Source organism: Lipotes vexillifer, unplaced genomic scaffold (assembly GCF_000442215.2).
Source record: "Lipotes vexillifer unplaced genomic scaffold, Lipotes_vexillifer_v1.1 scaffold1136, whole genome shotgun sequence".
In the NCBI taxonomy this organism is placed as follows: Eukaryota; Metazoa; Chordata; class Mammalia; order Artiodactyla; family Lipotidae; genus Lipotes; species Lipotes vexillifer.
Window position 1 is genome coordinate 973,588 of NW_006769631.1, and position 27,873 is coordinate 1,001,460.

The following is a 27,873-nucleotide window of genomic DNA, read 5'->3' on the forward strand; positions in this document are numbered from 1 at the left end:
GAAAAAGACAAAGGAGGAAATCTTCAAGACCTCAGGTTAGGCAAATAATTCTTAGAAAACACCAAAAAGCATAGGCCATAAAACAAATCAATACATTGGATTTCATTAAATTAAAAAATGTTTTCTCTGCAAAAGCCCATGTGAAGAGGATAAGAAGACAAGTTGCATATGGGAGAAAATATTTGCAAACCACATATCTGACAAAGGATTAGTCGCTAGAGAATATTAAAAATTCTCAAAACTTAATAGTTAGAAAATGGGCAAAAGACATACATGAACAGACATTTCATTGAAAAGAACATACATATGGCAAATAAGCATGTAAAATGAGGCTCAGCATCACTAGTCATCAGGGAAATGCAAATTAAAACCACAATGGGACATTACTACTGGTCTATCAAGATGGCTAAAATAAAAAATAGAGACAACACCAAATGTTGGTGAGGATATGGAGAAATTAGATCAATTATATTTTGCTGTTGGGAACAGAAAATGGTACAGCCATTCTGGAAAATAATTTGGCGGTTTCTTTAAAAAATCTAAATATGTAACTATCATGTGACCGGCAATTACAGTCCTGGGCAGTTATCCCAGAAAAATGAAAAACTTAGGTTTACACAAAACCCTGTGCACAAACGTCTATGCCAGTTTTATTTGTAATATCCAAAAATATTGGAAACAACCCAGATGTCCTTCAACAGATGACTGATTAAACTAACTGTGGAAAACTACTCAGCTCTAAAAAGGAATGAGCTATTCTATTCGTTCACTTGACAACTTTAATGAATCTCCAGGGAATTATTCTGAGAGGAAAAAAGTCAATCTCAAAAGGTTATACATTGTATGATTCCATTTATATAACAGCAGGCGAGGTGAAGGTCCTGGCCTTTCTCATGTGCATATAGAGGCATGTAAAAGGAGGTTCCCTTCAGTATTCTAATAGAAAAAAAGAAAAGAAAAATTAATGAGAATGCCTATGATTAAATAAATTCCAGTACCCCCATAATATGAAATACTGTGGTAGCAATTAAGAAAAATGAGGTAAATCTATATGCACTAATATGGAAAGCTCTCCAGAGCATATGTAGAAAAAGCAAAATCCATGAAATTGCCAAAAGTTGGTTCTTTGAGACTAATAAAATTGATAACTTCTTAACTAACTGACCAGGGGAAAAAAAGAAAGTGCAAGTGAACAATATCAGGTTTGAAAAGAGGCTATCACTACAGAGCCTAACAACATTAGAAAGATAATTAGGCAACATTACAAAGAGTTTATGCCAATAAATTTGACAACTTAGGTACAAAAAGTCAAAATATTCTACATTTTAAACAGGTAACTCTCAAACTATTTTCCATTTGGTGGAACTGCCAACCCTTCATGCTTTACTCCAGACTTTAACATCCGTCCCCTCATCAAACTCCTATCCTCACCCTCCACACACTTTGAAAACAACATCTTGGAACCACAGGACATCAGATGGGACCGTGGGAATTGTCTGGTCTCAAACTCTCATTTTCATAAATCTAGATCTTGCTGTCCAACATGGTAGTATTAGCCACATGTGGCTTTAAATTAATTAAAATGAAAAATTCGGTCACACTAGCCACATTTCAAATGCTCTGTAGAACATGTGACTCATGGCTACTATACTGCAAAGTGGGGATTTAGAACATTTCCATGATTGCAGAAAGTTCTAGTGGACAGGGCTGCTCAAGAGCTTTGTTATCTAAAGGGTGGTCTGCTGACTGGCAGCCGGAACACAGGCATCACTGGGAACCAGTGAGAAATACAGAATCTCAGGCACCACCCCAGACCTACAGAGGCTGAATTTGCCATTTAACAAGATCCACAGGAAGTGTGGATGCAGGTTAGAGTCTGAGAAGCCCTAATCATGTGATTTGCCATTTAACAAGATCCACAGGAAGTGTGGATGCAGGTTAGAGTCTGAGAAGCCCTAATCATGTGATTTGCCATTTAACAAGATCCACAGGAAGTGTGGATGCAGGTTAGAGTCTGAGAAGCCCTAATCATGTGATTTGCCATTTAACAAGATCCACAGGAAGTGTGGATGCAGGTTAGAGTCTGAGAAGCCCTAATCGTGTGATTCCAAACCTCCCCAGGCCATACAGCTGACTGGTGTCCAGCCCTTCCCTGGATCCAGCTACCATTCTCCCTTACTCTCCCATGTCCTTATTATTTCCCTGCCACACTTGCTTTCTTACTCCATTTAATCACAGCACTTTATCAACATTTACAGGGCAGCAAGGCCATCGAAGTCCTCAGAAAACCCTTCACGCCCTTATCCTCATTCGGGTTTGCAAGTGCTAGCCTGGCAGACTTGTGATAAAGGCCCAGCCCTCTCTGACGGCCGTGGTGGTGTTCAGCATTTCTCCTGGAGAATGACTGTTGAGGGGCTAGAAATTAAAGCCAATCTTGACACCAGTGGGGCACCAGTCATCAACTTCTATGGTACACTGGTATAATCGTGGTATAATGGTCTTGGTGGTATAATAGCAGCATTAGTTCTTTGGACGCCACAGCCCTGGGGTAGCGCAGGCAGAGCAGGCTATGAATTTGCCTTGATGAGTGTCACATCTGACCATCTGATGAGAGAGAGAGTTCAAAGTAGGCGCAAGTGATCCCCCAACATAAGTACTGCTTAATCAAAGTAACTGGTACAAAGTAACTGACGTACTCGTCATCACAAAGAAGTGGATTTGGAAAGAGGGCACCAGGTTGGCCTGGAACTCTGGGAGGTGTGCTCTCAGGGCACCACCAAAGCACAGGGAGGCAGTGATGGAGGTCTGGCCGAGCAGTGACTGAGGGTGGTATAGGAGGAGCTGTCCAGGTACAGGTTGCATCAAAAGATGTTGGTCTCACTGTCTCCCAAGAAGACACAGTTCAGGAACTCCAGGGTGGTGTGGCAGTCACAGTGAAGCAGCAGGGGTTCCTCCACTGCTGGCAGCACCCAGGGGCTGGGTGATACCAGCTTGGACTTCTTGCCATAGTCAAGGACAGCTCCTCCACCAGCAGCAAAGTGAAGCCTGGGCAGAGATATCCCCAGAATTGGGGAAGATCATGAAATCCCATAGCCCTATGCACTGCTCTGTCAGTTTCTGGATAAACTCCAGCATTGGATCAATGATTTTTTTTTTTTTAAACTGTGCAGCAGCCATAGGCATCTATGAGAGTGGGCTCCAGGTCCACAAAGTCTTGAGGGTGCATACTTGCCAGTCCAAGTTTCTGAAGGTGCTGCAGGAGTTGCTGCCATATTCTTAGGTTTTGATACTGGACTCAGTACCACAGGGCTGGGACTGTACTCCATGCAGTAGAGTCCTCAATTACCTGTCTGGCCCACGTAGAAAGAGGTGCCCCCAGTATGGATATGGTCTGATAGGTGGAGATAGTCGAGAGTCAGTTTCTGCAGACACACTGCAGGTCTCTGGCAACACCATGAATTCCTGGAACAATGTTTTCATATGTCCTAGTCTTCCCTAACATACTTACAAATTGGATCAAATACAATAAGAATATTTATTAGTTATTGCTATGTCCAAGGGATTATGAGTTGCTTTTTTCCCCCCCTAAGTCACAGAAGACACCATCCCTATCCTCAAGGAACTTCCAGTGTAGTTGGAAGAATACTGATTAATGTCCATTAAAAAGCCACAACAAGTAGACGCTGAGAATCTGAGTGTCAGATGAGTGACAGAAACTGTCTGGGTTAGGGGGACTCAGAGGAGAGAAAAAGAGGCTGCAGAGAGTGAGGAGAGTTAGGGAAGGAGAGGGATGAACTGCGTCTAAAATAAAGGGTAGGGCTTCCCTGGTGGCGCAGTGGTTGAGTCCGCCTGCCGATGCAGGGGACACGGGTTCGAGCCCCGGTGCGGGAAGATCCCACCTGCCACGGAGCGGCTGGGCCCGTGAGCCATGGCCGCTGATCCTGCGCGTCCGGAGCCTGTGCTCCGCAACGGGAGAGGCCACAACAGTGAGAGGTCCGCGTACCGCAAAAAATAATAATAATAATAATAAAAACTAAAATAAAATAAAGGGTAATATATTAGCATAGGCTCCGCAAAGGAGCGAGCCCTACATCAATCCATTGTTTCTAAGCGCCTAGAACAGAGTGGGGACGTAGTAGGCAGACGGTAAATACAAATGAATGAATGGCAGGAACTGATATAAATACAAAAGCGGGTAGTATCTGACGGTTAAAAGACTTGAAAACAGGTCAAGAAGTGTTGATATTTACATTAGTGATGTCCTCTCAAGAACTCTTAAGTACCTAAATGCTGACTCTTTACACTCCTCCCGTGTGTACACAGCGCGGGGTGGATAGGAGTTGCTGGTTTTGGTCACTACAGTAACTCCAGGGTCTGGAGTAGTGTCCCACACATCAGTGAATATCAACTGACTAAAGGTCGCCCTCTCCACTAGGCCACCCACCTGCGAGGAAGGGCCGGCGGCAGGCCACACAGCTCCTCCATTACAGCATTTCCATTCGCTATTTTAGCATCTATCGAATACTAGATGGGCTCTTTCAGGGCAAGGTCGCGCCTCATTCCCCAGGGAACTGCTAGGTGCCTGTCCAGTGCCCAGCACCTGACAATCAATATCAGCGGATGATGCATTAATACGGTTATTATTGATGTTAGTTACCACCTAGCTCTGCCGGGTGAGTCTCGTTTCCCCCAGGTTGACTGCCCCGCCTAGCGCCCACACCCGAGCGCGTCGGACGGGAGGACGCATGCGTGACTGGTGGATTGGGGGTGGGGGGGGGGCAGGATGGTCCGGCACGCGCAGGCGCGCGGCCGCACCGCCCGGTCACGCGATGGGGCGGCCGACGCCTACGCTGGCGGTGGCCTTAAGGGCGGCGGCGGGTCCCGGCCTCCCAGTCGGCCTGTTAGCCGGCTTGGAAGTACGGCCGGAAGCTTGCGCGGCGACGGCGGCCATGGCGGCTGAGGAGGTGGAGGTGGACTCTGTGGACGCTAGTGAGAAGTAAGTGCGGCGGGGGCTACGTCAGGCTCGGGCGCGCGGGCAGCGCCGAGGACTCTTTAACTCGCCCGGCGGTTCTGTCGGCCGGCCTCGGCGCGAATCCGCGCGGCGCCGGGACGAGAAGCCCTGGCCTCGCTCTGCTCCCGGCGGGCGCCCTTCGGGTCTGAGTGTGACCCAGGCAGCGCCGGGAGGCCGCTTGACCCCCGCGCGGAGGGGCCGCCGCGGGGTCGTGTCAGCGGCTCGGCGGGGCGGGCGGCGGGGGTGACCAGGCACTCAGTCCGGGCTGGTCGTCCGCTGAGGTCTCCTTCCGGGCAGAGACGGCTGCGGACCCCAGCCCTGCCCCCAGCGCGGCCCGCGAGTGCTGACTGGCGTCCCTGCACCTGACTCTAGTCATGGGAAACGGCTGACTCACTCTGTCCACTTCCGAGCGCGGCTTCGGACCTCAGGTTTGCGCTGTGTTCGGTCCAGCCCGGGGCGAGAACGAAAGTGCCACCCGGCGGAGCGTCTCGGGAGCCTGAGGAAGGGGCGGCGCTTTCTCGGGACAGTGTAGGATGGCGAGCCCAGGTTCACCCCGGAAGCCGCGGGAGGGAAGGGAGTGTCGGGGGAAGGTGGAGCCCAGAATGGGGGAAAGGGCTGGGGGAGTGAGTCCGTGGCTTGAGCTTTCAGAGGACGTTTAATTTACAGATGCTTTATAGAAAGAAAATTAACACGATATGGGTAGCGAATTCAGAGTCAGTAATCTCTCAAATGGAGATGTTCCTTTGCTTCCAGGTGTTCTGGCGTTACTGGAGAGATGTGTGCGTTTGCTTCTCAGAAGACACATTATGTGTAGAAAACTTTATGGAAGTGGGGGGGACAGATGTCTAACGGGAAGCTTTTTTTAAAAAAATTTTATTTTATTGAAGTGCAGTTGATTTACTATGTAGTGTTAGTTTCAGGTGTATAGCAAAGTGATTCAGTGCACATATATATATATATATATATATATATATATATATATATTCTTTTCAGATTTTTTTCCATTATAGGTTATTACAAGATATTGAATATAGTTCCTTGTGCCATACAGTAGGTCCTGTTGTTTATCTATTTTATATATAGTGGTGTGTAGTTGGTAATCCTAAACTCCTAATTTATCCCTCCCCTGCTTCCCTTTTGGTAATAAGTTTGTCTTCTATATCTGAATCTGCTTCTGTTTTGTAAATAAGTTCATCTGTATCATTTTCTTTTAGATTCCACGTGTAAGTGGTATCATGTGATAGTTGTTTTCCTCTGATTTAGTTCACTTAGTATGATAATCTCTAGGTCCATCCATGTTGCTGCAAACGGTCGTATTTCATTAGTTTTTATGGCTAATATTCCATTGTGTGTGTGTGTGTGTATATACACACACAATGTATATATATACCACATTTTCTTTATCCATTCATCTGTTGATGGACGTTTAGGTTGCTTCCATGTCTTCCAGCACTTGTAAATAGTGCTGCTGTGAACATCGGGGTGCATGTATCATTTCAAATTCGAGTTTTCATCTTTTCTGGATATATGCCCAGGAGTGGGATTTCTGGGTCATATGGTAGCTCTATTTTTAGGTTTTTAAGTAATCTCCGTACTATTTTCCATAGTGGCTGCACCAATTTACGTTCCCATCAACAGTTTAGGAGGGTTCTAATGGGAAACTTTTTGATATACAAATATACTGTTTGTATTATTCTTTTCTACCTGTAACTTTATGCACTTGGCAGTAGATGAGTAGCAGTTAATTAGTGGAAAAATTAAATTGCTATGAACATTATTGCCGTATTTCTCAAGGCCAGTCATTCAGATTGGAAAGTAAATAAACTTCTATGCTACCCCCCCCATATATGTTTAATATTTTGACAACAATTCTATTTCAGATGTCAGGAGAAATTAGCATATGAAAAACTAAATGACAGAAGGGAATATAAAGTATCATGACAGACAGGGGTATTTGGTAAGATGACAGAGAGGAAGAGTTGTGAAATATTAGAAACTAGGTTCTTCTCTTGAGTTTTGTTTATATGATGAATAGGTCCATTATTTTGGTTTGTTGATGAACTTCCTTGTTGATGTAAGATGCTGCAGGCTGTGTGAATACAAGTCAGAACCTGTTAGCTTGTTACCCTCTCCTTTGTCACAACATTTTTGGCTCTCAGATTGCTTTTAGGAGGACTCTTTGGCCTCCATGTTGTTGTGGGACTTGGGAGTCCGGGGCACAACCATGAAAGGAATTTGTGATTTTGGGTGATAGCAGGAGGTCACTGGGGACAGACTATAAACTATCCTTAGCAGCTAACCAGCCGCAGTCCCTTGTCAGAGGTGGGCCTCCTTGGTGCTCTTGGTGATACACTTGATCAGTGTCCAGTGTACAAACTGATATGGCATTGTGAACTGTACCAAGCAAGTACCTGTTCCTGCTGGGTGTTCCCTAATGTGTTCATATGAAACCTTAAGGTCGACTCTGTGTGCTAGGTATTACTGTTCCCATTTTTCAGGTGGAACTGCAACTGGGACTGCTGCTAGCATCCCACCAGCAAGTAGCAGGGATGGATTGGAGCCCCCTAGGTGTCTGGATTTAGTCTAAGGAGCTTTCACATATCTCTGCTGCCTCTCACCATGATTGGGCCTACTAGGATGTTTGGTTCATGTTTCTTTTGCTTATTCCACTGATACTTCATTACTTAATCCTTCATTGATACAGAGCTCACTTAAAAAATTTTTTTTAATTGGTTGATCAGCAATAGAACTATCCCAAGAGCCAAGTGGATTGTGGGAAAACTGGTCTTTGAATCAAGTTCCCTATTATCAAGACATCTCAGATTTATAAGGGGTGATGACATTAACAAAGGAAACAATTATAAAAAAGGTCACCTGAAGGCTTTTTGGAGTATATAATTCTTGTTGTTTCCTTCTTAGTGAAGACAGGCATGCCTGGGAGCCATTTGGCTTTCAACATCTAACCCTTTTCAGTTGTAATACGGTTGAGAAAGCAATATGTAACAAGAGTTGGGTAGATTTCTGTAAATTGCTGCAAGGTTGTCCCAGAGAATAATTAAGTATCAATTGAGTTTAGAGGAAGGCTGTCACGGAATTGCTGAGTTGCACAGTAGACCACAGAGTAGCAGTTTGCAGTGGTGGTCCAGAGTTATTGCTAAATTTTCAGGAATTTTGCCAACCATTGGCATCTTGAAATCAGCCATGGTGGTAGTACTCACACCGTGGAAATCATCAAATAGTAATAAATAAGGGATTTTTTTTTTCCCCTCCAGTGGGTTTGCACTACTGGATTTGATTAGAGTTTTACTGTATTTCTTTGCCTTGGAAATAAGAGAGAGAAGTCCACTCTCCCATCTTTTAAAAGACTTCTAAGATAAGTGACTCGTCTCTATTGCCATCTCCCCTTTCCAAGTCGTTACCTCCTGACTTCTTAAACATCACAGAACTTCTCAGTGCCACATCCCAGTGGACTTTTATTTTTCTCAATACTTATATTTCTTGGGTCCTTTTTAGTGTTTGACACTAAAGATAGCTACTCCCTTTTGAGACTCTGATCAGACATTCTAGCGAATGTCTGATAAGAGCCATCTTCCGACATTTTGCTTCTTGTCTTACCTGAGATCAGTAGTTAGTTTTATTTGCCCCCCCCATTCTCTAAATGGAGTCATTCTCCAATCTGCCTCCATCTATGTTTTCATTTTTGCCTTGTTTACTCACACTCCTTTTAACTATCCTGTCTGTGGAGAGGGCTCAAATCTCCTCAGGATGGAGCCTTCTTCAGTACTCTAGTGATGTTTCTGTGTGCCAAGTGTTTGCAACTGATTCCTCAAATGTAACAAGTCCAGACCAGAATCTCACTTGCACTGCCTTCCCCTGAACTAACAATACAAAAAGCTCAGTTCTTCCCCTTGACTTCCTATTTTTGTTAGGGCACTTAGGTATTTAGTTTCTTCTGGTCATCCAGACTAAGAACTGTGGCACCGGCTTCCCACTCCCCCTCCCCTGCCTTCATTGCTCCAAATACCAACTCCTTTACCACATGCAGTAGATTTTAAGTGCAGCATCACCTTTCCATTCCCACTGTCACCTGGGGACCACCTGGTTCAGATCCCCGTTACTCCCTTTTCTGATTTATTGCAGGCTTTAGTAATATGTTCTGTCCCTATGCTTTCAGTGTAATTTATTCGTTACTTTCACACCCCCAAGAGGCAGAGTCTTGCTTGTAGCACAGCCACACACAGTGGCTTTATTACATATATGTCCTCAGCCTGACTTCAGAGCCCTTTACAGGCAGCATGGCTCCTGTCTTTGGAGTCTTATTTCCTCCCTGTGCACTGGGCTCTGGCCAAGCTGTGTCTTTCATTGTTTCCTAAACATGTTTCTTGCTCACTTCCCTTTTCCCCATGACTTGGTTCAAGTTGTTTTCTCTGACCCAAAACAGATTGTGATCTTCCTTCTCTAAAGGTCCATGGTATTTTCCAAAACTTTCTTCATGGCATCTCCACCATGTCTTGTAGTATAGTTTTTCTATATTTGTTTGTCAGCTCATTGAGGACAAAGCTTTTGTCTTATTCAAATGTCTGATAGAACCTAAAGAGGCTTTACAAATAGAAAGCTTCAATACATTTTTAAGAATCAAACACTTCAACTGTTGTAAACTTAGGCTGACACAAATATTAAGATCAAAAACCTAGTACTTGATTATTTATTTTGCAGTTTGTGATTTAAATTTTTTAATCCTAAAATATCCAAAGGACATCAATGGATATATTCGTAAGAAATTCAAAGTTTGAACTTGACTAGGACGAGTTTGAGCCATTAGGATCATGAACTTAAATTATATTGGAGGGGTTGGGAATATGATTCTTTTCCTTGACCTTGGATAAACCAACAGGGAACCATGCTTCACTGTTTTGCCTGTTCTCCAAAATGCCAATTACAGACCAGCAAATGCAGATTTCATTCCTATGACAAAGAACTTAACAAAAGATTGTAGGGGCTACCCTGGTGGCGCAGTGGTTGAGAGTCCGCCTGCCGATGCAGGTGACACAGATCCGTGCCCTGGTCCGGGAAGATCCCACATGCCGCAGAGCAGCAGGGCCCGTGAGCCATGGCCGCTGAGCCTGCGCGTCCAGAGCCTGTGCTCCCCAACGGGAGAAGCCACGACAGTGAGGGGCCCGCGTACCGCAAGAAAAAAGTCCCATGTATGGTACACTTAGTAAAAACAACACTGAATAATACATTTCAGAATCAAATGTGTCTCTGAATGAGTCCTTAAAGTCTGTATTATTTATAATAGCCATTCAGAAACATTGTATAGTTAGATATTTAGTCTGATTCCACAGTTCTATAATCTCTCACTCCTGATCGTGAATCATAAAAAAAATTGTATAGAAAGATGATTTTATTAAAACTTATTATTCAGCTTGAGACTTAGAATTTTTAGTTTTAATTTTCTTTATCTAGTGGATGAACTTATTTTGGAATTAACACAAAATGTCACTTGGATTTATTTAACAATGTAAATCTAAAAGTACACTTGTAGTTTCTTTAATTATGTATGTTGGATGATGATGTGTCTGATTCTAGAATGGCTTGTTTACTGTGTGCGAGAAGGTAGGAAACAATTGGGGGAAAATATTACCAGCACATGGCTATGTCTAAAACACCAATTCTCCAACTCTAGGTCTTTAAAAGTCACAGGTTAGGACAGTAATGTTTAAAAATAGTATAAAAATTTCTTAAAAAATAGAAAAAAATAATAGTAAAAGTAAAAGTTACAGGTTAGAAATGAAAAATAGTTAAAAGAATACTAATTAACGTGTTAAAATATACTAGAGGGCCTGTGTTGTCATTGGTCTAATGGTTGTGATAATTTGAATCACTAGTATTATTTATTTAAAATAAAATGGGATATTAGTCACTTAAATTATGATTGTATGAGACATACTCTATTTTTTTTTTTCTTCCTCTTTTCCAGGATAGGATTTAAGAAGTCATTTCCCAGGAAAGAAGGTCTTTATTTGCCCAAGTGTGTTATCATTTTCAGCTTGGAAGTTTTCGGTCATTCATTGGTTGAGGAATTATTTCAGAGGAATGTGTATATTCATATGTCTAATAAATTTGGATATTTATAATAAAATCAAAACCTCATAGTTTCTCTAAATGAGATAGACTACTGTGCATAGAGTGCTTAGAATAGCTTATATACAGAGCAGTAATAAACATAGTTTTTCTCTCTTGACAGTACCAATATAGGGAGGGAGGCCATTTTAAACAAAATTGTAATATAATGAAATCCTCTTTACTTATAACCTAATTAGAAATGTTATTTAAGTGGCCAAGAGTGTGTGGAAATTGACCAGACTTCTGTATATTTTCTTCAGAATACTTTGAAACCTTTCACTGTTTCACAATATTTACAGATTGTGCAAATCAGATTTAGTAATACTATAGATAGTCAAATGCCTTAGAGAACAAAACAGGAATTACTAGCCAATTTACATGTTGATGTCCTAGGATACAAGTACAATGTTAATGATATTTTTTTTTAACAAAAGATTACGTAGAGAGTTAAGGGAGGACTTCCCTGGTGGCACAGTGGTTAAGAATCCTCCTGCCAATGCAGGGGACATGGGTTCGATCCCTGGTCTGGGAAGATCCCACATGCCGTGGAGCAGCTAAGCCCATGCCCCACAACTACTGAGCCTGCGCTCTAGAGCCTGCGCGGCACAACTGCTGAAGCCCGTGCGCCTACAGCCCGTGCTCCACAACAAGAGAAGCCACCGCAATGAGAAGCCAGTGCATCACAACAAAGAGTAGCCCCTGCTCGCTGCAACTAGAGAAAGTCTGCGTGCAGCAACAAAGACCCAGCACAACCAAAAATAAATTAATTAAAAAAAAAAGTGAAGGGAAAAAATATTCAGTTTTATCTCTCAAACTCGGGATACTTAAAATTACATTCTTAAGTTAATAAACTCTGTTAATATGCTAAGCACATCCTGTTTGGCTTCCTTACAGTTGCCACCTTTAGTGTAGTGTTTTAAAGCTTTTCTTACTCAGAAGTCTGCTCACTAAAAAGATTCCTTATATCTGTTACAGGTTATAAAGCAAGATTATTTAGTTTTTTGATAAGATGCTTTAGGGCTTAGATCGTCAGCCTTCCTAATGAGGTCAGTTCTCAACAAATGGACAGTGTAGAAAACCTTTTGGTGCACATTGGTAAGCCTTCCTGATGCCATAGATAGATAGTTCCTGTAGTGAATGGCTTATCTTTACGTTGTGATTGACACCTTTCTTCTCTTCTGAAGTTAGGGCCTCAGCAGTATATGATGGTGTTTATTGTTGATCTGCTTAAATAAATTAGAGAAGTTAATTTTTGCTTTTCTGTGTATTTTCCAAAGTTCTGAGGAGGCAGCCCTGTATCTTGTTCACTGTATTATGGCCTTGGTAAATTTAATTTTTACTTTGGTTTTTGTGACCTCAGAAGTATGGCTGGATATCTGACAAACTTCAGTCTGTGTCCTTATTTCCAGTCTCATGTCCTTAGTTCCAGTCTTCCACACACTAAGCCTAGAAATGCAGAACAACACTGAATGGCATAGGAGATTTTGTGGAAGAGGCAGAGGGTTTCTTTGAAGATGAGGTCAATTTACTCCAAAGACAGGAAGTGAGGTTGGATGGGTGTTTTAGAGCAGGGGTCCCCAACACCCGGGCTGCGGACTGGTACCGCACAGCAGGAGGTGAGCGGTGGACCAGTGAGCGAAGTTTCATCTGCTGCTCCTCATTCCTCACATTACAGCTTGAACAGCCGCCCCCCCCCCCCCCCCACAACCCCCCCCCACCCCGGTCCATGGAAAAATTGTCTTCCACGAAACTGGTCCCTGGTGCCAAAAAGGTTGGGGACCGCTGTTTCAGAGGGTTGAAGCAACAGAGGTTGCAAGCTAAGGTGTGGGAACTCAGTGAACAAAGGGTGATAACCTAAAGGGTGGAAAAGATAGACCCTTGCTTTTCACTCTTTAAAAATGTTCCTTTGAACCTACTATGTGCTAACACTCAATCCTATAGAATAATAACTCTAAGAAAGAAGTAAAGGCAGTTTATATAAAACATTGTCATTTGGTTAAGGCAAAAACCGATTAGATAGAAACATTATCGTGGCTTAGGGGAGAGGTATCTTTACAGTTCCGTTAACAGTGAAAATAAAATATTTTACTGCTTTGTTAAATATAGATTTTTCAGTTTAAATATACTTTAGAAAAGCTCCACTTAAAAAAAAATTATCTACTTTGATGAAAAAGCTGCTGTAAAAACTTGGAGAGTATTGGTGCCTCTTGTGGTTGAATTTTTAATGTAATACAGTAGCCTTGCAAACATAAAAACATTGTTTTGCCCCTTCTCTTTGAGTTAAGCCAATCACTAGGAGGCAAAATGCATAGACAAGACAATCCTATCCTTTGAAAGTTGGTTTTGTCATGAGTGGTAAATAGGTGGAGGTAGGCATGAGACCTGTATTACCGGCTGATATATCACATTTTAAACTCTAGTGCCTTGTGTGTAGTAGGTATTCAGAGACTGAATTTTTTTTAATATTATTTTTTTTGAAGACTGAAACAAAGATTGCATTTGTGTTTTCTCTGCCCCAACATGTCTATGATGTAAGTGGGAACAGTAGTAGGTTATAGTTCGTTTCACTTTGATTTGTTGTTGTACTGATCTCTGACTCTCTTTGGCCAAGAACTGTGCTATTATTTGAGGGATATTTGTTGAAAAAAATTGATGAGATTGAGTAAGTAACTTTCTGTAGGTACTAGTTCATATATTTGTGGCCGAACATAGACACTGATGACCATGTTGTCAAGGACTTTTTTTATTTTGAGCTCCAAAGATCATGAGATTCTTTCCTTTTAGTTGCCTGTTAAACTGCTGTTTTCAACAATTGAAAAAATTGTTGAATAAATTGAAAATTTCATTGCTGAAGGCTTGAGTTGTTTTTCCTTGATAATTTGTAAATAGTTTATATATTTACAATAAACTAATAGTAGTAATGTTTTCTGTTATCTTGATACCTTGATAATAAGTTACAGGTAACATTTGTCAGAGATGCCTAGAGGTCTTATCTCCTGTTAATTCAGAAGATTTGAAACTGGCAGCATATACCATATATTTGTTTCAGGGGTATAATATAATGATTTGATATTTTTATATATTGCAAAATGATCATCCCAGTAAGTCTACTTAACCATGCATAGTTACAGAATTTTTTTCTTGTGATGAGAACTTTTTAGATTTACTCTCTTAGCAACTTTCAGATGTGCAGTACAGTATCAACTATAGTCACCATGCTGTACATTACATCCCCATAACTTACTTTATTTGTAACTGGAAGCTCTTACCTTTTGACCCCCTTCACCCATTTTACCCATTTTCCACCTCTGGCAACCACCAGTTTGTTTTATCTCTGAGTTTATTGTTGTTGAAAGATTCCACATATAAGTGAGATCATACGAATTTGTCTTTCTCTGCTTATTTCACTTAGCATAATACCCTCTAGGTTCATCCATGTTGTGCACATGGTAATATTTCATTCTTTTTTATGGTTGAATACTATTCCATTATGTATATATTTTGTGTATCATACACATTTTCTTTATCCATTTATTTGTTGATGGACACTTAGGTTTTTTTTCCCATATCTTGGCCATTGTAAGTAATGCTTCAGTGAACATGGGGGGTGCATATATCTTTTCAAGTTAATTTTTTTGTTTTCTTCAGTTAAATACCCAGAAGTGGAATTGCTGGATCCTATGGTAGTTTTATTTTTTGAGGCACCTTCATACTGTTTTCTATAATGACTGCACCATTATACATTTCCAGCAGCAACAGTGTGCAAGGGTTCCCTTTTCTCCATATCCTCTCTATCACTTGTTATTTCTCATCTTTTTGGTAATAGCCATTCTAACCAGTGTAAGGGAATATCTCATTGTGGTTTTAATTTACATTTCCCTGATGTTACCGATGTTGAGCATCTTTTCATGTCTGTTGGCCATCTGTATGTCAACTTTGGCAAAAAGTCTATTCAAATCCTCTGCCCATTTTTTAATTGGACTGGTTTTTTTGCTATTGAGTTGTATGAATTCTTTACGTATATATATATATATGTATTTTTTTAATTAATTTATTTTTGGTTGTGTTGGGTCTTCGTTGCTGCACACTGGCTTTCTCTAGTTGTGGCGAGCGGGGACTACTCTTTGTTGCGGTGTGCGGGCCTCTCATTGCTGTGGCTTCTCTTGTTGCGGATCACAGGATCTAGGCGCGCGGGCTTCAGTAGTTGTGGCCCACGGGCTCTAGAGCGCAGGCTCAGTAGTTGTGGCACATGGGCTTAGTTGCTGTGCAGCATGTGGGATCTTCCCAGACCAGGGCTCGAACCCATGTCCCCTGCATTGGCAGGCAGATTCTTAACCATTGCGCCACCAGGGAAGCCCATATATTTTGGGTATTAACCTCTCATCAAATTTATGATTTGCAAATATTTCCTCCCATTCAGCAGGTTGCCTTTTCATTTTGTTGATGGTTTCCTTTGCTGTGTAGAAGCTTTTTTTTTTTTTTTTTGCGGTACACGGGCATCTCACTGCTGTGGCCTCTCCTGCCGCGGAGCACAGGCTCCGGACGTGCAGGCCCAGCAGCCACGGCCCACGGGCCCAGCCGCTCCACGGCACGTGAGATCCTCCCGGACCGGGGCACGAACCCGCATCCCCTGCATCGCCAGGTGGACTCCCAGCCACCGCACCACCAGGGAAGCCCTAGAAGCTTTTTAATTTGATGTAGTCCCACTTATTTATTTTTGCTTTTGTTGTCTTTGCATTTGGTGTCAGATTCAAAATATCCTCAAGACCATTGTCAAGTAGCTTACTGTTTTCTTCTAGGAGTTTTATGCTTTCAGGTCTTAGATTCAAGTCTATAATCCATCTTAAGTGTATGATATAAGATAGTGGTTGAGTTTCATTCTTTTTCATGTTGCTCTCCATTTTTCCCAACACCATTGACGAAAGAGACCATCCTTTCCCCCTTGAATAGTCCTGGCTCCTTTGTTATGAATTAATTTATATATGTGTGGGTTTATTTCTGAGCTCTTTGTTCTGTTGCATTGATCTCTGTTTGTGTTTTTATGCCAGCACCATTACTATTTCAATTGCTATAGCTTTGTAATATAGTTTGAAATCAGGGAGTGTTAAGCCTCCAGGTTTGTTCTTCTTCCTTAAGACTGCTTTGGCTATTTGCAGTCTTCTGTGGTACCATACAAATTTTAGAATTGTTTGTTCTATTCCTGTGAAAAAATGGCATTGGAATTTTGATAGGGATTACATTGAATCTGTAGATTGCTTTGGTTAATATGGACATTTTCACAATATTCTAATAATCCATGAGCATGAAGTATCTTACCATTTCTTTGTGCCTTCTTCCATTTCTTTCATCAGTGTCTTACAGTTTTCAGTGTACAGGACTTTTAACCTCCTAAGTTAACTTTATTCCTAGTTATTTTATTCTTATTGATGCACTTGTAAATGGGATTGTTTTCTTAATTTCTCTTTCTGATACTTCATTATTAGTGTATAGAAATGTAACAGATTTCTGTATATTGATTTTTGTATCCTGCAACTTTGATGAATTTGTTTATTAGTTCTAACAGTTTTTTATTTTAATTTTTGGTGGAGTCTTTATTGTTTCCTATATACTACACCATGTCATCTGCAAATAGTGGCAGTTCTTCTTTTCCAATTTGGATGCCTTTTATTTCTTTTTCTTGCCCAATTGTGCTGGCTGGGACTTCTAATACTATGTTGAATAGAAGTGGCAATTCTGGGCATCCTTGCCTTCCTCCTAATCGTAGAGGAAATGCTTTCAGGTTTTTGCCATTAACTGTGATGTTGGCTGTGGGCTTGTCATATATGGTCTTTGTTATGTTGAGATATGTTCCCTCTGTACCAACTTAGTTGAGACTTTTTTTTTTATCATAAATGGATGATGAATTTTGTCAAATGCCTTTTCTCTATCTATTGAGGTGATCCTATGATTTTTTAAAACATCTTTATTGGAGTATAATTACTTTATAATGTGTTAGTTTCTGTTGTATAACAAAGTGAATCAGCTATATGTATACATATATACATGTATGCCCTCCCTCTTGCGTCTCCCTCCCACCCTCCCCATCCCACCCCTCTAGGTGGTCACAAAGCACCGAGCTGATCTCCCTGTACTATGCAACTGCTTCCCGCTAGCTATCTGTTTTACATTTGGTAGTCTGTATATGTCCAGTCTCTCACTTTGTGCCAGCTTACCCTTCCCCCTCCCCGTGTCCTCAAATCCATTGTCTACACCTGTGTCTTTATTCCTGTCCTGCCCCTAGGTTCATCAGAACCATTTTTTTAGATTCCATATATATGTGTTAGCATACAGTATTTGTTTTTCTCTTTCTGACTTACTTCACTCTGTATGACAGACTCTAGGTCCATCCACCTCACTACAAATAACTCAATTTCGTTTCTTCTTGTGGCTGAGTAATATTCCACTGTATATATGTGACACATCTTCTTTATCCATTCATCTGCCAGTGGATACTTAGGTTGCTTCCATGTCCTGGCTATTGTAAATAGTGCTGCAGTGAACATTGTGGTATATGTCTCTTTTTGAATTATGGTGTTCTCAGGGTATATGCCCAATAGTGAGATTGCTGGGTCATATGGTAGTTCTATTTTTAGTTTTTTTTTTTTTTTTTCCTTGCGTTATGCGGGCCTCTCACTCGCGGAGCACAGGCTCCGGACGCGCAGGCTCAGCGGCCATGGCTCACGGGCCCAGCCGCTCCGCGGCATGTGGGATCTTCCCGAAACGGGGCACGAACCCGCGTCTCCTGCATCGGCAGGCGGACTCTCAAGCACTGCGCCACCAGGGAAGCCCTATTTTTAGTTTTTTAAGGAACCGCCATACTGTTCTCCATAGTGACTGTATCAATTTACATTTGCACCAACAGTGCAAGAGGGTTCCCTTTTCTCCACACCATCTCCAGCATTTATTGTTTGTAGATTTTTTGATGATAGCTATTCTGACTGGGGTGAGGTGATACCTCACTAAGGTTTTGATTTGCATTTCTCTAATGATTAGTGATGTTGAGCATCCTTTCATGTGTTTGTTGGCAATCTGTATATCTTTTTTGGGGAAATGTCTCTTTAGGTCTTCTGCCCATTTTTGGATTGGGTTGTTTGGTTTTTTAATATTGAGGTGCATGAGCTGCTTGTATATTTTGGATTAATGCTTTGTCAGTTGCTTCGTTTGCAAATATTTTCTCCCTTTCTGAGGGTTGACTTTTCGTCTTGTTTATGGTTTCCCTTGCTGTGTAGAAGCTTTTAAGTTTCATTACTCCCATTTATTTATTTTTGTTTTTATTTCCACTTCTCTAGGAGGTGGGTCAAAAAGGATCGTGCTGTGATATATTTCATAAAGTGTTCTTCCTATGTTTTCCTCTAAGAGTTTTATAGTATCTGGCCTTACGTTTAGGTCTTTAATCCATTTTGAGTTTATTTTTGTGTATGGTGTTAGGAAGTTTCTAATTTCATTCTTTTACATGTAGCTGTCCAGTTTTCCCAGCACCACTTATTGAAGAGGCTGTCTTTTCTCCATTGTATTCTTGCCACCTTTATCAAAGATAAGGTGACCATATGTGTGTGGGTTTATCTCTGGGCTTTCTATCCTGTTCCGTTGATCTGTATTTTTGTTTTTGTGCCAGTAGTATACTGTCTTGATTACTGTAGCTTTGTAGTATAGTCTGAAGTCAGGGAGTCTGATTCCTCCAGCTCTGTTTTTTTCCCTCAAGACTGCTTTGGCTATTCGGGGTCTTTTGTATTTCCATACAAATTGTAAAATTTTTTGTTCTAGTTCTGTGAAAAACGCCATTGGTAGTTTGATAGAGATTGCACTGAATCTGTAGATTGCTTTGGGTAGTAGAGTCATTTTCACAATGTTGATTCTTCCAATCCAAGAACATGGTATATCTCTCCATCTGTTTGTATCATCTTTAATTTCTTTCATTAGAGTCTTACAATGTTCTGCATACAGGTCTTTTGTCTCCTTAGGTAGGTTTATTCCTAGATATTTTATTCTTTTTGTTACGTTGGTGAATGGGATAGTTTCCTTAATTTCTCTTTCTGATCTTTCGTTGTTAGTGTATAGGAATGCCAAGGATTTCTGTGCATTAACTTTGTATCCTGCAGCTTTACCAAATTCATTGATTAGCTCTAGTAGTTTTCTAGTGGCATCTTTAGGATTTACTATGTATAGTATCGTGTCATCTGCAAACAGTGACAGTTTTGCTTCTTCTTTTCCAATTTGGATTCCTTTTATTTCTTTTTCTTCTCTGATTGCTGTGGTTAAAACTTTGAAAACTATGTTGAATAGTACTGATGAGAGTGGGCACCCTTGTCTTGTTCCTGATCTTAGAGGAAATGGTTTCAGTTTTTCACCATTGAGAACGATGTTGGCTGTGGGTTTGTCATATATGGGCTTTATTAGGTTGAGGTAAGTTCCGTCTGTGCCTACTTTCTGGAGAGTTTTTTTTTTTTTTTTTTTTTTTTTTTTGTGGTATGCGGGCCTCTCACTGTTGTGGCCTCTCCCGTTGTGGAGCACAGGCTCCGGACGCACAGGCTCAGCGGCCATGGCTCACGGGCCCAGCCGCTCCACGGCATGTGGGATCTTCCCGGACTGGGGCACGAACCCGTGTCCCCTGCATTGGCAGGTGGACTCTCAACCACTGCGCCACCAGGGAAGCCCTGGAGAGTTTTTATCATACGTGGGTGTTGGATTTTGTTGAAAGCTTTTTCTGCATCTATTGAGATGATCATATAGTTTTTATCCTTCAGTTTGTTAATATGGTGTATTACATTGATTTGCATATATTGAAGAGTCCTTGCATTCCTGGGATAAATGCCACTTGATCGTGGTGTATGATCCTTTTAATGTGCTGTTGGATCCTGTTTGCTAGTATTTTGTTGAGGATTTTTGCATCTATGTTCATCAGTCTTATTGGCCTGTAGTTTTCTTTTTTTGTGACATCCTTGTCTGGTTTTGGTATCAGGGTGATGGTGGCCTCGTAGAATGAGTTGGGGAGTGTTCCTCCCTCTGCTGTATTTTGGAAAAGTTTGAGAAGGATAGGTGTTAGCTCTTCTCTAAATGTTTGATAGAATTCACCTGTGAAGCCGTCTGCTCCTGGGCTTTTGTTTGTTGGAAGATTTTTAATCACAGTTTCAATTTCAGTGCTTGTGATTGGTCTGTTCATATTTTCTGTTCCCTCCTGGTTTAGTCTTGGAAGTTTGTGCTTTTTTAAGAATTTGTCCATTTTTTCTAGGTTGTCCATTTTATTGGCATATAGTTGCTTGTAGTAATCTCTCATGTTCCTTTATTTCTGCAGTGTCAATTGTTACTTCTCCTTTTTCATTACTAATTCTGTTGATTTGAATCTTTCCTTTTTTTTTGTTTATGAGTCTGGCTAATGGTTTATCAATTTTGTTATTCTTCTCAAAGAACCAGCTTTTAGTTTTATTGATCTTTGCTATTGTTTTCTTCATGTGTTTTTCATTTATTTCTGATCTGATCTTTATGATTTCCTTCCTTCTGTTAACTTTGGGGGTTTTTTGTTCTTCCTTCTCTGATTGCTTTAGGTTTTAAGGTTAGGTTGTTTATTTGAGATTTTTCTTGTTTCTTGAGGTAGGATTGTATTGCATAATATTTCATCGTAGAACTGCTTTTGCTGCATCCCATAGGTTTTGGGTCGTCATGTTTTTGTTGTCATTTGTTTCCAGGTATTTTTTTGATTTCCTCTGATTTTTTCTGTGACCTTTTGGTTATTTAGTGGCATATTGTTTAACTTCCATGTGTTTTTATTTTTTACAGTTTTTTTCTCATAATATCTAGTCTCATAGCATTGTGGTCGGAAAATATACTTGATATGATTTCAGTTTTCTTAAATTTACCGAGGCTTGATTTGTGACCCAACATATGATCTATCCTGGAGAATGTTCCATGAGCACTTGAGAAGAATGTGTATTTTATTGTTTTGGGGTGGAATGTCCTATAAATACCAATTAAGTCCATCTGGTCTAATGTGTCATTTGAAGCTTGTGTTTGTCTATTTTCATTTTGGATTATTTGCCCATTGGTGGAAGTGGGGTGTTGAAGTCGATATCCCCTTTTATGGCCGTTATTGTGTTACTGTGGTTGTGTTACTGTTGATTTCCCCTTTTATGGCTGTTAGCATTTGCCTTATGTATTGAGGTGCTCTTATCTTGGGTGCATAAATATTTACAATTGTTATATCTTCTTCTTGGATTGACCTCTTGATCATTACATAGTGTTCTTCTTTGTCTCTTATAATAGTCTTTATTTTAAAGTCTATTTTGTCTGATATGAGAATTGCTACTCCAGCTTTCTTTTGATTTCCATTTGCATGGAGTATCTTTCTCCATCCCCTCACTTTCAGTCTGTATGTGTCCCTAGGTCTGAAGTGGGTCTCTTTTAGATAGCATATATATGGGTCTTGTTTTTGCATCCATTCAGCCAGTCTTTTGGTTGGAGCACTTAGTCCATTTACATTTAAGGTCATTATTGATATGTATGTTCCTGTTACCATTTTCTTAATTGTTTTGGGCTTGTTTTTGTAGGTCTTTTCCTTCTTGTGTTTCCTGCCTAGAGAAGTCCCTTAGCATTTGTTGTAACACTGGTTTGGTGGTGCTGAATTACCTTAACTTTTGCTTGTCTGTATAGGTTTTGATTTCTCCATCGAATCTGAATGAGATCTGTGCTGGGTAGAGTAATCTTGGTTGTAGGTTTTTCCCTTTCATCACTTTAAATATGTCCTGCCAGTCCCTTCTGGCTTGCAGAGTTTCTGCTGAAAGATCAGCTGTTAACCTTATGGGGATTCCCTTGTATGTTATTTGTTGCTTTTCCCTTGCTGCTTTTAATATTTTTTCTTTGTGTTTAATTTTTGATAGTTTGATTAATATGTGTCTTGGCGTGTTTCTCCTTGGATTTATCCTGTATGGGACTCTCTGTGCTTCCTGGACTTGATTGACCATTTCCTTTCCCATGTTAGGGAAGTTTTCAGCTATAATCTCATCAAATATTTTCTCAGGCCCTTTCTTTTTCTCTTCTTCTTCTGCAACCCCTATAATTTGAATGTTGGTGTGTTTAACAGAGGTCTCTATGACTGTCCTCAATTCTTTTCATTCTTTTTCCTTTATTCTGCTCTGCAGCAGTTATTTCCACTATTTTATATTCCAGTTCACTTCTCTGTTTTCTGCCTCAGTTATTCTGCTATTAATTCCTTCTAGAGAATTTTTAATTTCTTTTATTGTGTTGTTCATCATTGTTTGTTTGCTGTTTAGTTCTTCTAGGTCCTTGTTAAACGTTTCTTGTATTTGCTCCATTTTCTTTCCAAGATGTTGGATCATCTTTACTGTCCTTACTCTGAATTCTTTTTCAGGTAGACTGCCTACTTTCTCTTCATTTGTTTGGTCTGGTGGGTTTTTATCTTGCTCCTTCATCTGCTGCATATTTCTCTTTCTTCTCATTTTGTTTAACTTACTGTGTTTGGGGTCTCCTTTTCACAGCCTACAGGTTCGTAGTTCCCATTGTTTTTGGTGTCTGTCCGCAGTGGGTGAGGTTGGTTCAGTGGCTTATGTAGGCTTCCTGGGGGAGGGGACTGGTGCCTGTGTTTTGGTGGTTGGGGCTGGATCTTGTCTTTCTGGTGGGCAGGGCCATGTCTGGTGGTGTGTTTTGGAGTGTCTGTGAACTTAGTATGACTTTAGGCAGTCTCTCTGCTGATGTGTGGTGTTGTGTTCCTGTTTTGCTAGTTGTTTGGCATGGGGTGTCCAGCACTGGAGATTGCTGGCCGTTGGGTGGAGCTGGGTCTTAGCGTTGAGACAGAGTCTCTGGGAGAGCTCTTGCCGATTGATATTATGTGGGGCCAGGAGATCTCTGGTGGTCTTTCTGGACTCAGCTCTCCCACCTTGGAGGCTCATGCCTGACATCCGGGTGAAGCACCAAGACCCTGCCAGCCACACAGCTCAGAAGAAAAGGAAGAAAAAAAAGAAAAAAGAAAGAAAATAAATAGTAAAATAAAAAAATAAGAGAGAGCAACCAAACCAATAAACAAATCCACCAATGATAACAAGCACTAAAACTTAAACCAAGATAAACATAAAAATCAGAAACAAATCAGTTGCAGAAAGCAAACCCCAAGTCTACAGTTGCTCCCAAAGTCCACCACCTCCGTTTTAGGAATATTCATTGTCTATTCAAGTATTCCACAGGTGCAGGGTTCATCAAGTTGATTGTGGGGTTTTATCTGCCAACCCTGAGGCTGCACGGAGAAATTACCCTTTCTCTTCTTTTTTGCTTAGCTTCTGGGGTCAGCTTTGGTTTTCGCCCTGCCTCTGTGTATAGGTCACCCTCAGGCATCTATTCCCTGCCCAGACTGGAGGGGGTTAAAGTAACGGCTGATTAGGGCTCTCTTGCTCCCTCAGGTCAGGGAGAGGGAGGGGTACGGTAGTCATAATTGGAATGCGGGGCGGGCCTGTGGCGGCAGAGGCTAGCATGACATTGCAACAGCCTGAGGCGCACCGTGTGTTCTCCTGGGGAAGTTGTCCCTGGATCTTGGGACCCTGGCAGTGATGTGCTGCACAGGCTCCCGGGGGTGTGTGGGTAGTGACCTGTGCCGGCACACAGGATTTTTGGTGGCAGCAGCAGCATTAGCGTTTCATGCCTGTATCTGGGATCTAAGCAGATAGCTGTGGCTGGTGCCCATCTCAGGAGCTCATTTAGGCGGTGCTCTGCCTTCTGTGGGCACACGGGGAAGGAATCCCCTCTCCTCGTGCACCCCCAAAACAGTGGTCTCTTCCCTCCTTGGCAGGTCCAGACTTTTCCCCAGACTCTCTCCTGTCTAGCTGTGGCATCGTAGCCCCCTTCAGGCTGTGTTCACGCAGCCAACCCCAGTCCTCTCCCTGGGATCTGACCTCCAGAGCCCAAGCCTCAGCTCCCAGCCCCCGCCCGCCCCGGCGGGTGAGCAGACAGGCCTCTCGGGCTGGTGAGTGCCGGTCGGCACCGATCCTCTGTGCGGGAATCTCCCCGCTTTGCCCTCCGCACCCGTGTTGCCGCGCTCTCCTCCGCGGCTCCGAAGCTCCCCCCGCCCCGCCACCCCCCATCTCCACCAGTGAAGGGGCTTCCTAGTGTGTGGAAACCGCGCTCTCCTCCGCGGCTCCGAAGCTCCCCCCGCCCCGCCACCCCCCATCTCCACCAGTGAAGGGGCTTCCTAGTGTGTGGAAACTTTTCCTCCTTCACAGCTCCCTCCCAGAGGTGCAGGTCCGTCCCTATTCTTTTGTCTATGTTTTTTCTTTTTTCTTTTGCACTACTCAGGTAAATGGGGATTTTCTTGCCTTTTGGGAAGTCTGAAGTCTTCTGCCAGCGCTCAGTAGGTGTTCTGTAGGAGTTGTTCCACATGTAGGTGTATTTTTGATGTATTTGTGGGGAGGAAGGTGATCTCCATGTCTTACTCCTCCACCATCTTGAAGGTCTCTCTTGATCATATGATTTTTATCCTTCATTTTATTCATGTGGTATATCACATTGATTTGCGATTGTTGAACTATTCTTGTATCTTTGGAATAAACTCCACTTGATCGTGGTATGTGATCCTTTTAATATACGTATTGTTGAATCCAGTTGGCTTACATTTTGTTGAGGATTTTTGCATCTATGTTCATCAGTGATATTGACCTGTAATTTTCTTTTTTGTGTGGTGTCCTTGTCTATTTTGGTATTGAGAAATGCTGGCCTTGTAAAATGAGTTTGGAAGTGTGGCTCCTTTTCTGTTATTTGGCATAGTTTGAGAGGGATTGGTATTCATTCTTCTTTGAATGTTTGGTAGAATTCACCAGTGAAGTTGTCTGGTCTCTTACTTTTCTTTGTAGGGAGTTTTAAAATTACTGATTCAATCTCTTTACTAGTAATCATTCTGTTCAGATTTTCTGTTTCTTCCTGATTCAGTCTTGGAAGGTTGTATGTTTCTAGGAATTTATCCATTTCTTCTCAGTTGTCCAATTTGTTGGCATGTAATTTTTCATAGTAGCTCTCTTATTATTCTTTGTATTTCTGTGCTGTCAGTTGTAATGCTTCCTTTTTCATTTTTCATTTTGAGTGAGTCTAGCTAAAGGTTTGTCAGTTTTATCTTTTCAAAGAACCAGATCTTGGTTTCACTCTTCTTTTCTATTGTTGTTTTAGTCTCTGTTTCACTTATTTTTTCTCTTTGTTATTTCCTTCCTTCTACTAACTTTGGGCCTTGTTTCTTCCTTTTCTAGTTCCTTGAGGTGTACAGTTATGTTGTTTATTTGAGATTTTTCTTGAGGTATAAAGTTAGGTTGTTCACTTGATTTAGCTACTTTTGCCTTTTAATCATTTTTTTAAAATAAATTTATTTGTTGTTTTTTTTAAAATTTATTTTTGGCTATGTTGAGTCTTCGTTGCTGCATGTGGGCTTTCTCTAGTTGCGGTGAGTGGGGGATACTCTTTGTTGCGGTGCGTGGGCTTTTCATTGCAGTGCATGGGCTTCTCACTGCGGTGGCTTCTCTTGTTGTGGAGCATGGGGCTGTAGGTGTGCGGGCTTCAGTAGCTGTGGCACATGGTCTCAGTAGTTGTGGCTCGTGGGTTGTAGAGTGCAGGCTCAGTAGATGTGGCGCACGGGCTTATTTGCTCTGCGACATTTGGGATCTTGCTGGACCAGGGCTCGAACCCGTGTTCCCTGCATTGGCAGGTGGATTCTTAACCAACCACTGTCCCACCAGGGAAGTCCCTTGTGTTTTAATCTTCATACTAGTTTTAGTAGTGGTTAGTGCACTACCTTTATGTATATTTACCTTTACCAGTGAGATTTATACTTTGATTATGTTTTCTGGTTAGTAATTAGTGCTGGTTTTTTTCAGCTTAAAGAAATCCCTTTAACATTTCTTGTAAGGCTGGTTTAGTAGTGATGAACTCCTTTAGCTTTTGCTTGTATGGAAAACTCTACCTCTTATTTAGTTCTGAATAACTTTGCTGGTTAAAGTGTTATTGGTTTGAAATGTTTTTTCTTTCATGACTTTGAATATATCATGCCACTCCCTTCTGTCCTGCAGTTGCTGCTGAAAAATCAACCAAGAGACTTATGAGGTACCTTATGTATAAAAAATTATTTTTCTTTTTCTGCTTTTAAGATTCTCTCCTTGTTTTTAACTTTTGGCATTTTAATTATGTGTCTTAGTGTGGGTCTCTTTAGGTTCATCTTATTTGGAACTCTCTGGGCTTCCTGGATCTGGATGTCTTTTTCTTTTCCCGGGTTAGGCAAGTTTTCAGCCCTTATTTCTTAAAATAAGTTTTCTGCCCTTTTCTCTCTCTCTTCTTTTTCTGGGACTCCTAAAGTGTGAATATTACTCAGCTTGATGTTTTCTTATAAGTCCCTTATAGTATCTTTATTTTTTTTTCTATCATTCTTTTTTCTTTTTCCTGCCCTGTTTGGGTGATTTCCTCTGCCCTGTTTTGGGTTCATTGATCCTTTTTTTCTGCTTTATCTAGTCTGATGTTGAACTCACCTAGTGTTTTGTTTTGTTTATTTGTTTGTTTGGCTACACTGTGGCTTTTGGGATCTTAGTTCCCTGCACAGGGATTGAACCCGGGCCCCTGCAGTGAGAGTGCCAAGTCCTAACCACTGAACTGCCAGGGAATTCCCACATCTAGTGTATTTTTTAGTCCATATTTTTCAGTTCTGTGATTTCTCTGTGGAACTCTCTTGTATTTTCTGTCTCTTTGTCAAAATTCTCACCGTGTTTATTCTCCCAAGTTCAGTGAGCACCTTTACGACCATTACTTTGAACTCTTTATCAGGTACATTACTTATCTTTGTTTCATTAGCGGTTTTTTTCTTTTTTCCTGGGGTTTTATCATGTTCTTTTGTTTGGAACACATTCCTCTGTTTCTTCATTTTGCTTGATTCTCTGTTGGTTTCTGTGCAATAGATGAAAAACAACCACTTCTCCCAGTCTTAAAGGGTTGACCATAGGAGATAAACCTTATTGTTTAACCCTGCCCTAGCTCTTCATGTCTTTCAAACCTTTGTGATTGTCCAAGAAGCTTATTTTATTTTTACTGGTTCCCAGTAGTTGAGGATGTGCCAAGGCCAGTGTCCCAAAGGGGAGTATCTCAGTCAGCACCTAGATTCAGGCTGAATGGAAGCCAAAACCTTAGGTATCAGTTTTTAAATAATGCAAATATATATATATATATTGCTGTGGGACCACAGCCATAAGCCTTGCTGGCCTCCAGGTTTGGAGGCATCGCCTGGGCAGCAGTCACACAAATCAGGGCTCCAGAGGAGTATACAAGCTCCTTTCTGGGAGATATTGGTGAGCTATAGCAAGGCAGAGGGTGAGTGCAAAATGGCATCTCCCAGCCTCTGTTCCATGAAAGCACCTCTGTAGTCGTTAATGTGTGCCAAACCAGAAACCTGCTTCTAAGGCCAAAACTCCTGGACAAATAAATAGGCTACTTTCTCAGAGAGACTAGGGATGTGTTTCTGTTAACTGTCTGTGTGGTGTCCTGAGAGTGGCAGTCTGCCAAGAACCGTCTCTCTGATTGTTACAGTCCCATGGGACCCAGGAACATAAGTCCCTCTGACTGCCAGAGCCAGGTGATCAAGGGGTGTCCTCTGGGTAGCAAACATAAAAACTGGGTCACCAAACAAAATGGCAGAGGGGGAGCAGGAAGATGGTGTCCACCAGTCTCCATCCCTG

General features: G+C 41.5%; 1 protein-coding gene across 1 annotated transcript in view; it reads left to right on the forward strand.

Annotated features, from left to right (window-relative positions):
- The first annotated feature begins 4,914 nt into the window (after positions 1-4,914).
- The window catches only part of ABHD5 (abhydrolase domain containing 5, lysophosphatidic acid acyltransferase), a 51,922-nt gene continuing 28,963 nt past the window's right edge, over positions 4,915-27,873 (forward strand). The window contains exon 1 of the mRNA XM_007445704.1: positions 4,915-4,996. Coding sequence (XP_007445766.1) covers positions 4,950-4,996 — 47 coding nt within the window. The 5' untranslated portion in view covers positions 4,915-4,949. The remainder of the gene's footprint in view (positions 4,997-27,873) is intronic.